The 11,235-nt window shown below is 52.0% G+C and overlaps 1 protein-coding gene across 2 annotated transcripts; it reads right to left on the bottom strand.

Annotated features, from left to right (window-relative positions):
- Positions 1-4,946: 4,946 nt before the first annotated feature.
- On the bottom strand, positions 4,947-8,720 carry DNAJB1 (DnaJ heat shock protein family (Hsp40) member B1). Of its 2 annotated transcripts, none has more exons than XM_017497603.2 (3): positions 8,305-8,720; positions 6,655-7,235; positions 4,947-6,359 (listed from the first exon to the last, which is right to left on the bottom strand). In XM_017497603.2, exons 1-3 carry the CDS (start codon positions 8,513-8,515, stop codon positions 6,129-6,131), a joined length of 1,023 nt encoding a protein of 340 aa, XP_017353092.1. In that variant the 5' UTR covers positions 8,516-8,720; the 3' UTR covers positions 4,947-6,128. The 2 variants fall into 2 exon arrangements, with proteins under 2 accessions (XP_017353092.1, XP_037583449.1); XM_037727521.1 differs by lacking the exon at positions 8,305-8,720 and adding an exon at positions 7,960-8,088.
- Positions 8,721-11,235: the final 2,515 nt, after the last annotated feature.

Genomic DNA, 11,235 nt, shown 5'->3' with positions numbered 1-11,235 from the left:
AAAAAAAAAAAAAAAAAGGCTTGAGGCACAAGAATTGCTTGAAGCCGGGAGGTTGCAGTGAGCCAACACTGCTCCATTGCACTCCTGCCTGGGTGACAGAGACTGTCTCAAAAAATTTTTTATTTTTTCAATTAAAAAGACTATAATGGTAATAAGAAATGACACAAAGTTCTCCCTGGTGTGTATGTATTTATTTTTCTTTTTTTTTTTGAGATGGAGGCTAGAGTGTAGTGGCACAATATCAGCTCACTGTAACCTCCTCCTACTGGGTTCAAGCAATTCTCCTGCCTCAGCCTCCCATGTAGCTGGAATTACAGGTGCCTGCCACCGCTCCTGGCTAATTTTTGTATTTTTACAAAACACAAAAGAGCTGGGGTTTTGCCATCTTGGCCAGGCTGGTCTCGGACTCCTGAATTTGTGATCTATCTGCCTCAGCCTGCACCTGGCCATATGTATTTATTTATATGTTTTTCCTTTTTGTAGAGATAGGGTCTCACTAAGTTGCTCAGGCTGGTCTCAAACTCCTGGCCTCAAGTGATCCTCCACCTGCTTCAGCCTCCCAAAGAGCTGGGATGACAGGCATGAGTCACAGTGCCTGGTCAATATCTATATAATCTTAAAATCCTTATAGACTTAGCAGAGAGTTATTATGCCCATTTTTCAATTGACAAAACAGGCACAGAGAGGTTAGGCCACTTGCCCAAGGTCACACTGCGTTTCTTATTTGCATTTTTTTGGTGTATTTTTATTTTTTATTGTATTAGAAAATGATTGAGGCCAGGCACAGCGGCCCACAATAATCCTAGCACTTTGGGAGGCCAAGGCAGGTGGATTGCCTGAGCTCAAGAGTTCCAGACAAGGCTGGGCAACATGGTGAAACTCCTTCCCTATTAAAATACAATTAGCTGGGCTTGGTAGTGCATGCCTATAGTCCCAGCTACCCAGGAGGCTGAGGCAGGAGAATCACTTGAATCTGGGGGGTGGAGGTTGCAGTGAACCGAGATCACACCACTGCACTCCAGCATGGGCATCAGAGCAGTCAGGAGTCACCAAACAATAACCTACACCTTCACACCCAGCTGCGTGGGCCTGAGAGAACAAAGGTGTGGAATAGCACGGGAATGAGGAAGTTCATCCTCATGCTTTATGTTCAGAGCAACGTGTTCCAGAGAAAGGATAAGCAGAGTATACAGCATGTACTCCTGGTGTAAGAAAAGAATAATGTGGCCAGGCGCGGAGGCTCACGCCTGTAATCCCAGCACTTTGAGAGGCCGAGGTGGGCGGATCACTTGAGGTCGGGAGTATGAGACCAGCCTGACCAACATGGTGAAACTGTCTCTACCAAAAATACAAAATTAGCCGGGGTGGTGGTGCACACCTGTAATTCCAGCTACTCAGGAGGCTGAGGCAGGAGAATTGCTTGAACCCAGGAGGCAGAGGTTGCAGTGAGCTGAGATTGCACCACTGCACTATAGCCTGGGCAACAGAGTAAACCTCCACATCAAAAATAAATATATAAATAAATAAATCACGGAGTTTGAAAAATCAGACTCTGCCTCCTCTCCAGTAGCTGTGCTGTCAACAGAAAGTTCTCTCAGGTATGCGGGAGAGAAGATAAGTGCACGTTCTTTAAGGCCTAGATTTTTTTTTTTTTTTTTTTTTTTTTTTTTGACATGGAGTTTCACTCTGTCTCCCAGGCTGGAGTGCAATGGCTCACTGCAACCTCTGCCTCCCGGGTTCAAGAGATTCTCCTGCCTCAGCCTCCCCAATAGCTGCAATTATTGGCTTGCACCACCACGCCTGGCTAATTTTTGTTATTTTTAGTAAAGACGGGGTTTCATCCTGATGGTCAGGCTGGTCTGGAACTCTTGACCTCGTGATCTGCCCACCTCAGCCTCCTAAAGTGCTGGAATTATAGGCGTGAGGCACCTTGCCCGGCCAGCCGGCCTAGATTTTCATAGAAAATATAGATAGATGCTTCTTGTTGTGTTGTGCCATTTTTAGTTTTTTTTAGTTTTTAGTTTTTTAGATGGAGTCTTGCTCTGTCACTCAAGCTGGAGTGCAGTGGCACAATCTTGGCTCACTGCAACCTCCACCTTCCAGGCTCAAGCGATTCTCCTGCCTCAGCCTTCCGAGTAGCTGGGATTAATTTTTGTATTTTTAGTAGAGAAAGGATTTTACCATGTTGTCCAGGCTGGTCTCAAACTCCTGACCTCAGGTGATTCACCCCCCTCGGCCTCCCAAAGTGTTGGGATTGCACAAGTGAGCCACGCGCCTGGCCCATTTTTAGTTTTTAGTGGAATTTTGGTGCATTGAGATTTCTTTTTTTTTATTTTTATTTTCTCTTTCTTTTTTTTTTTTGTTGGGGGGACGGAGTTTCGCTGTTGTTACCCAGGCTGGAGTGCAATGGCGTGATCTCGGCTCACCGCAACCTCCGCCTCCCGGGTTCAGGCAATTCTCCTGCCTCAACCTCCTGAGTAGCTGGGATTNAAAAAAAAAAAAAAAAAAAAAGAAAAAGGAAAATGTATTTCCTGCAGCATCTCAGGAAAGGCACAGGAGAGGCTGGGAACACTGGTTCCTGGTTCGGGGGTGTGAAATCGGATGGCAGGGTGGGAGGGAGGACTTTCACTCTGCACCCTTTCCAGTTTTGTATTGTGATTACACAGTCAAAAAATAAAACTGAACATTTAGAAATTGTGTTTATGCTTATGTAAGCACAGACTCACTGTCTTGGAAGAAGCACAAAAATGTTTTTTTTAAAAAAAAAAGGAAAAAAAGGCCAGGTGCAGTAGCTCATGCCTATACCACCAGCACTTTGGGAGGCTGAGGTGGGCGGATCACTTGAGGTCAGGAGTTTGAGGCCATTCTGGGCCAACATAATTAAACCCCATCTCCAGTAAAAATACAAAAGTTAGCCGGGCATGGTGGTACGTGCCTATAATCCCAGCTACTAGGGAAGCTTGACCTTCCCTAGGGAATCTCAGCTACTCCTGAAATCGATTGAATCTGGGAGGCTGGGGTTGCAGTGAGCAGAGGTCGCACCACTGCACTCCAGCTTGGGTGACAGAGCGAGACTTTCAAAAAACAAAACAAAACAGAAACAAAAACGTGTGGCCCCTTTTACCACTAAGATTTTCCCCTCACTATGTGCCCCACTCCTCACCCTGGGTAGGTTCCTTGGTCGTGTTTTTTGTGAAGTTCCCAGACTGTACATACCTTAAGGCATTGTGCACTTTTGCACTTGTGACACCTTTGTATGAAGTTCACAGGGAGCTGGTGTATAATGGAGACTTGGGGGTGGGGATGGCAACCCTGGGGAGTTGTGACACCAATGAGGTCAGTTCTGCAGTAAATGTCACCTTGGTGCCTGGGATACTTTGGTAAACATAAATAGCTCTCATATTCCAGGGGTCACCTCCTGATGCGGGTGGCATCTCCTGGCTTAATGTGGCTGCTCTTCAAAATGACACCATATTCTCTTTGGGGAAAAGCCCTCAAGACTTGTCCAGCAATTGCCACTGGCTATATACGTGTGGCTGCTAAGCAACTGAAGTGTGGCAGGAGCAACTGAGGAACCGATTCCAATTTTATTGAATTTGTAAGATGTTTAAAGGTATATAGAACTTTCCAGTCATTACATAAAGTTCTCTTGGCCTGACAGGGCTGCCCCTAGACTGTTTTCAGCGCTTAAACTGTTTCAGTGGGAAGGGAAAGCAACTATTAGCTTGACATTTTTTTTTTTGGAGACAGAGCAAAACTCTGCCACCCAGGCTGGAGTGCAACCTCCACCTCCCAGGTTCAAGTGATTCTCATGTATCAGCCTCCTGAGTAGCTGGGATTACAGGCGCGCACCACCACGCCTGGCTAATTTCTTGTATTTTTAGTAGAGATGGGGTTTTCACCATGTTGACCAGGCCGGTCTCAAGCTCCTGACCTCAGGTGATCCACCTGCCTTGGCCTCCCAGAGTGCTGGGATTACACGCAGGGGCCACTATGCCTGGTCCAGACTGACTTTTACAGTTTTTTTTCTTGAGACAGGGTTTCACTTTGTCATCCAGGCTGGAGGGCAATGGCACAAACACAGCTCACTGGGTTATCCACTTCTTGGGCTCAAGTGATCCTCCTGCCTCAGTCACATAAATAGCTGGGCACATAGGTGTACACTGCCACCCCCAACTGAATTTTTATTTTTTGTAGACATGGGGTTTCACAGTGTTGCCTAGGTTGGTCTCAAACTCCTGAGCTCAAGTGATCTGCCCACCTTGGTCACCCAAAGTGCTGTGGTGACAGCCCTGAGCCCTGCTCCTGGCCTGTATACAATGGTTCCACTTGAGAACATGTTGCAGCAAAGCATGGATACACTGTTTTAAGCCTGAGTAATTACTTACCTTATAATAAAACCAGCTCTTTAAAAAAAGTTACAAAGTAAAAGCAGCTTCAGTGGCCTACAAATAAAACCAAGGCAGAAAATGGGTTTTCTCTAGGGTGGGGCTAGTCCTGGGCAGGGCCTGGAGTTCTGGTTCAGCCAGGCCTTCAGGACTTGCAACTAGTTCTAGCAGGAAAGGAGTGATAAGGAATTTAGAGGCCAGACCCTGGGTTGCCCCCTTGGCCCCAGAGCAAAGGTCTGTTGAAAAAGCCAGGGGCCCCGAAGAAAGGGAGAGTTAGGAACCAGACCCCGCCTCCCCCAACCTTTCCTTTGACTCCAACCTCCATCAAAAAATGATCCAAGGCCAGTGTGCTTGGGTCTCTGGTTGTTTGGACCCAGAATCTGGGTAGAAGTTCTCCAACCCACTTCCAGCTCAGGGAGCCTTATCTTTCCCTTGCAGGGTACTTGCCTCCAGCCCATCCCACCCTCCCACCTTGACTGCACCTGGAGGGATGCCCAGGTCCTCACCCCACCCCCCAAACCAGCAGAACCCTCAAACAGAGTCGCAAGACTGCTCCCCTGAGGTTTGGCATCAGTCTTTAATGCTGTCGCACTGCATTGACAAGTCACACACTTTGGTCTCATGTTGGCAGTGGCAACTTACAATGAGTCGAAAGGTCTGAGCACCCAACTGGTGTTGAGGGAACTGACATTTGTTCCAACTCCCCTCCCTCCTCAAGATTTCTTCAGAATTCCATTATGGCCCTGTACAGAGAGCAGTGGCTGCTGGGGACTAGTTTTATTTGAGTGTACACCGACTATACACGGAATTAATTATAAAAACATATTTACAGACGTTCCACAGTGCTCCTGTAATCAGAAGCAAAGACCCTTTTATCAAAAGGGATTATATCTAGGGCTGTGCAAAATTCAAAAGGATCAGATCCCTTTGAAAGAGTCCAGAGTCCATGAAACAAAAAATTACCTAGACCACTGGTATGGTCTGACACTGGTATGCCCAGGTGTGACAAGATTGCCTTACAGAAATGGAAAATGTGACCCATAGTAAGCACATTCAGCTTCCCTACAGCCAGAGGTCCAGAGGGTCCCTTGCTGGGGCTAGGCTCCCAGACCCTCGAGTGAGAGGTGGCTGCACTTACTGGAGTCACTTGCTGGAGACTGGCTCCCTTGGTCCTACTGGAACAAGAGGTATTGCTTGGGGACGCCAGCCAGGCAGTTCTGCAGGAATAGTTTAGAGGTTCTCAATTTGAGATGGCCAAAGAGAAGACAGGATTCTTCAGGGGAAGAATAAGACATGTGAGACAAATACAGAATAAATCACAAACTGATCACACAACAGAGACAGAGGAGTGTACAAGGTCTGGCAGCAGCTTGACACCATCTACCAGCCCGAAGCAAAGAGACACAGGCATCAAGTCCAGCTGCTGGTCTGCCTCTCAACCCTGGACAGGGACTGGAGGAGGAGGAGGATGTGGGCCCCTCCTGGGAGGACTGCCGGACCCAGTGGGGGAGACTGGAATGCCTTTTCCTGCTGTTCCCACCACCTGATGCCCTATCGCTCGAAAAACCACTTAAGTCTAGTGTACGACTTTGAAAGATTGTAATATATGCTCTGGAAGACATTCAGCAGTATGAAAACCCTCCCTGGGCCCTCCGCCCTCTCATGTTCCACACTGGTAGAAAGGTCCAGAAATCCTTGAGCTCTGGAAAGGTCCCTAGTCAGTCTGGGGAGCTCAGGTAGCTATATAGGAAGAACCTTCTCAAGTGCGGATCTTGATGTCTGGGGAATCCTTTCGGGGAAGATCACTTCAAACTCAATAATGAGGTCCCCACGTTTCTCGGGCGTTTTGGGGAGGGGGAGGCCTTCTCCAGGAACTTTTCGACGCATGCCAGGCCTGATGACATCTTTGAATACGACGGGTATGGTCCTGCCGTCCAGAGTGGGGACGTTCACTGTGCAGCCACACAGAGCCTTGGAAAGCAAAGGGACAGCATTAGATGGAAGCTGGCTCAAGAGGCTCAGCTCTTGCCCAGAGACCATCTGGCATAGAGTAAGACGAATCAGTCCTGTGCAGCCAAGACCTGGTCCCCAGATCTACACGTCACCACCATGAAAGCTCCAGGACAGCACCCTCGTCAGTCCTGTTCACTTTGTGCCCCAAACCTGGCACACACCACACGCACCAACACATGTGCTCAGCAAATAGTTATCTGCTTCAAAGAGCAGCTATCGCCCTCTACAGACACCGCCCCACCTGGCACCTTACCTCCCGGAGGCTGATCCTGGCAGGATAAATGACATCAGAGCCATCTCTCTTAAAGATATTGTGTGGCTTGTCCTTTAAAACAAAGACAATATCAGCTGGAATGTTGTTGGAGGTCTGGTCTCCTTCCTTGGGGAATGTGATTTTGGTCCCTTCTTTCCACCCCTTCTTCACTTCGATGGTCAGGATTTTGTCTTCGTTTCGAATGCTCTTTCCATCGGGGTTTAGCCGCTTGTGGGAGATTTTCATCTTCTTGGTGCAGCCGCTGTAGATCTCTTCAAGGGAGACCCGAAGGTCGTGGGTGACTGGGGGATCTTGCTTCTTTCGCGTGGGCTCTTGGGCAGGGCGGGAGCGGCCAAAGTTCATGTTGGTGAAGCCACCCATGCCCATAGGGAAGCCAGAGAATGGGTCGTCAATGTCCATGCCTTCCTCGCCGTTCCGCTGCCCAAAAAAGGTGTCAAAGGGATTTCTACCACCGAAGAATTCAGCGAACATGGCATGAGGGTCTCCATGGAATGTGTAGCTGAAAGAGGTACCATTGGCACCACCACCGCTACCGCCACTGGGGCCGCTGCCCTTTAGCCCTAAAAAGCAGAATTGGAAGCAGTCAGATGGCTGAACAGCAGCCTCTCTCAAGGAGCTTCCCTTTTCGGGGGGGGGGGGAAGCTTGGAAGCCATGGGGGAGGAACTTTTTTTAGCCTGCCAGGGGAGAGCAAGGAAGAACCCCAGGCTTCTACTTCTCACTGCAGCAGCAGAGACGCCCCCCCCCCATACTTCCGTGTAGTGTGACAGTGGCAAAAGACTCATGCAGTTAGGTGTCCACCTCCAGGTGCCACCCATGCCCTGCCACCCCTGGACTGACTCATCCTCCCGGCTATGTCACCAAGAGATGGCTAAAGACACATGGTCCAGGCTGGGATTTCGGTGTTTACTCCCGACACTTTAGGGCAACTGACGGGAAGAGTAAAAATAAGGAAAAAAAAAAAATAGATGGAGAGTTTTTGAATCCTCACACACTAGCATTCACTGCCACCATGCTTGCATACAAAGTCAGTTCACTCCTCCAAATTAAGCCCAGAATCTAGCCTGAGTCATCAACCAGCACATGGACAAAAAGCCCCGCTCTCTGCACCTGGACGGCCGCACTGGGCGCCGCTGCCTCCTGCGTGCCGGGCCGGGGCCAGGTCATGGCTTCCCAGGGATTATCCCAGCCCGGCCCGCAAGCCCGCGAGGGTCGACGCCCGCATTTGCAGCCCCGCGCCCGTAGCTGAGCCCCAGACGCCGCGCTGCAGACCCCGGCGGCCGAACCTACGTGAGCCCCGGCCCGCAGTGCGCCCCGCTGCGCCGTCCCCGTCCCCCGCCCTCCGGCTCCCACACGTCCCCCTGCACCGCACCCCGGGGCTGCTCGGGGCCGCGGGAGGACGCGCCCAGGGAGGGGCAGCCCCAGACTTGCTAGAAGCTTCTGGGCGAGCGGCAGGGCCAAGGCTCCTCCTCCCACCCCACGGCCACCAATCCGAGGGCGGAGGCCCGCGCGGACCGAGGGCGGGGCAGTTTGGCCCCCGGGCCCTGGGCGTCCTCCCCGGGGGGCCGCCGAGAGCAGCCGGCGTGCCTCGGTTTCCCCGCCTGTCAAACGGCGGGGCCGCGTCCACGCACCTTCCTCCCCGTAGCGGTCGAAGATCTCGCGCTTGCGCGGGTCGCTGAGCACGTCGTAGGCCTCGGCGATCTCCTTGAACTTCTCCTCGGCGCCGGGCTCCTTGTTCTTGTCCGGGTGGTAGCGCAGCGCCTGGCGACGGTAGGCCCGCTTGATCTCCTCGTCCGACGCGCCGCGGGCCAGGCCCAGCGTCTGGTAGTAGTCTTTGCCCATGGCCCCCGCCTGCGGCCCGCCGCCCTACAGTTGCCGTATCCCGGCTCCGCCGCCGCCCGGTCCCGGACTCTATATACCCGTCCGGCGGAAGCTTCCAGAGCCCGCCAGCCCCCTCCAGAACCTTCCGCCCCGCCCCCCCCAGCCGGGTCGGCCAATCGCCGCCGCCCAGTCCGCGATACGCAACATCCGGAGCGGGGCCTCAGCGTCAACGGCCGCCCGCGCGGAGCCACACCCCCTCCCGCTCCGCCGTCGGCAACGCCTCCCCGCGGCGCGCACCCAGGTCGGTCGGAGGAGGCCCCGCCCACCTTCCGGGACGAGCCAATGGTGGCCTTCTTTCGCTCTCTACGCGGCCCCAGCGACCCTGCGCCCCGCCCTCCGCCTGAGTCAGTGGGTCCGGAGCCACGACAAAGGTGCGGTTCGGGAAGGGGTGGGGCCTGGGGCTACCCCGTCCTTTCCCTAGGAGGTGATGAACTTGCACGCTCTTGTCTCGCTGAGCCCGCTGTGGGCTCCCTCCGGGTGAAGCTGCACGAACTGCCTGTGTCTGCCTAACTCAGGAGCCCCCTTTTATTTGTAATATGGAAATAAAAGAACCCACCAGGCTGGGCGCGGGGCCTCACGCCGGTAATCCCATCACTTTCTGAGGCCAAGACGGGAGGATCGCTTGAGCCTAGGAGTTGGAGACCAGCCTAGGCAACATAAGGAGACTCTGTTTAAAATGACCAAAAGGCCGCGCGCGGTGGCTCACGCCTGTAATCCCAGCACTTTGGGTGGATCGCCTGAGGTTAGGAGTTCGAAACCAGCCTGGCCAACATGGTGATACCCTGTCTCTCCTAAAAATAAAAAATTAGCCGGGCGTGGTGGTACACACCTGTAATCCCAGTTACTTGGGAGGCTGAGGCCTGAGAATAGCTTGAACCCGGGAGGCAGAGGTTGCAGTGAGCCAAGATCAGCCATTGCACTCCAGCCTGGGCAATTGAGCAAAACTCCATCTCAAAAAAAAAAAAAAAAAAAAAAAAAAAAGGCCGGCACTTTCTGTAATCCCAGCACTTTGGGAAGTGGAGGCAGGCAGATCACAAGGTCAAGAGATCGAGACCATCCCGGCCAACGTGGTAAACCCCGTCTCTACTAAAAATACAAAAAAATTAGCCAGGCCTGGTGGCACGCACCTGTCATCTCAGCTACTTGGGAGGGTGAGGCAGGAGAACTGCTTGAACCCGGGAGGCTGAGGTTGCAGTGAGCCAAGATCGGGCCACTGCACTCCAGCCTGGCGACAGAGCAAGACTCCCTCTCAAAACAAAAAACAAAACAAAAAGACAAAAAACCAACATATGAGAAAATAAAAATGAACAAAGAACCCACCAGCACTATTCTCCCAGCTGTAGGGAGAAGGCCGTTGTGACGGAGCCGGCTTCTGTTCTCACCTCCTAAAGCAAGGTGAGGATCCGGACGAAAGCTCACCTCCCAAGGTCCTCCCAGTTCCACCCCCTTCACTTTATTGTCTTCTCAAGAGGACTTGCTGCTAAATTTGAAATCATCTTGTTCCTTGGCATGCGTCCTCCCTCCCAGTCTGAGATTGCCACCTGGGCAGGGGCCATATCCTGTCTGCACACGGTCACCAAGGCCTGGAACACAGAGCCTCGTAAATATTCCCCGTTCTTAAGCGATTCTCTTTCTCTTCCCCCTACCTTTATGATTTGGGGGACATAGGTGTGTCACACACCTTTCAAGGCCTCTGTTTACTCAGTTGTAGGCAACGTGATCCCATTTGGCTCTGAAAGTCTGGGGTGCTTTGGTCAAGGACAAAGCTGATGGGAAGAGGAGGCTCAGAACACCGGGGAAGGGCCCAAGGATGTGGGGGACGTTCCTGGAAGAACTGCCTGGGAGGGTCAGGGCCATGTAACACTGGCTCTGGAACCAGACAGCCAGGCTTCATTCCTGGCTCCAGCACTTCCTGGCTGGGTGACCTGGGGTTAGTTACTTAGCCATTGCTGGCCTCAGCCTCCTCATCTGTACAGTGAGGATAGCAGTCATACCCACATCATAAGGGCTTTGAAGTTTACATGAGTCAATATTTGCAAAGTGCTCAGGACAGGCATGGCACAAAGGAAGCATTGCCAGAGGGGTGACAAACCATTTTGCTTAGCGGTGGGCTCTTCAGCCATCACCCTCTTCCTGGCAGCATCACAGCTAAAAGCTTCCAGTGACGGCTGTGCCTGGGTAGACAGGAACTCCTGAGGAAAAAGACCATGGGACAGCCTGCCTCTGCTGCCCATCAGGCGGAGCTGGCTCTCCCTGCCCACACAGAGACCTGCGAGGTAACCACATCAGCAAGAACTCTGGACTAGAACTGGACAACCAGGCAGGATGGGGCTGAAATTCCCTAGACATTGATAAGTGTACTTGAGCAGGGGTCCTGAACCAATCATGGGGAGAGAGAACAACATATATATATATTTTCCCCCGAGAAGGAGTCTTGATCATGGCACAGGCTAGAGTGCAATGCCATGATCTTGGCTCACTGCAACCTCTGCCTCCCGGGTTTGAGTGCTTCTCCTGCCTCAGCCTCCCAGGTAGCTGGGATTACAGGCACGTGCCACCACATCCTGCTAATTTTTGTATTTTTAGTAGAGACGGGGTTTCACCATGTTGGCTGGGCTGGTCTCAAACTTTTGACCTGGTGATCCGCCTGCCTCAACTTCCCAAAGTTATGGGATTACAGG

The sequence above is a fragment of the Cebus imitator genome, unplaced genomic scaffold (assembly GCF_001604975.1).
Source record: "Cebus imitator isolate Cc_AM_T3 unplaced genomic scaffold, Cebus_imitator-1.0 Scaffold234, whole genome shotgun sequence".
NCBI lineage: Eukaryota > Metazoa > Chordata > Mammalia > Primates > Cebidae > Cebus > Cebus imitator.
Note: the sequence above shows the minus strand (reverse complement) of the source record. Positions and strands in the feature narration are given on the sequence as shown.

Bases quoted from the DNA above. Each gene is read 5' to 3' on its own strand.
- DNAJB1 (XM_017497603.2), bottom strand. From the start codon at position 8,515: ATGGGCAAAGACTACTACCAGACGCTGGGCCTGGCCCGCGGCGCGTCG. The intron at 7,236-8,304 runs GTGCGTGGACGC...TCTGCTTTTTAG, and splicing joins CGACCGCTACGGGGAGGAAG to GGCTAAAGGGCAGCGGCCCC. The intron at 6,360-6,654 runs GTAAGGTGCCAG...TTGCTTTCCAAG, and splicing joins CCAGGATCAGCCTCCGGGAG to GCTCTGTGTGGCTGCACAGT.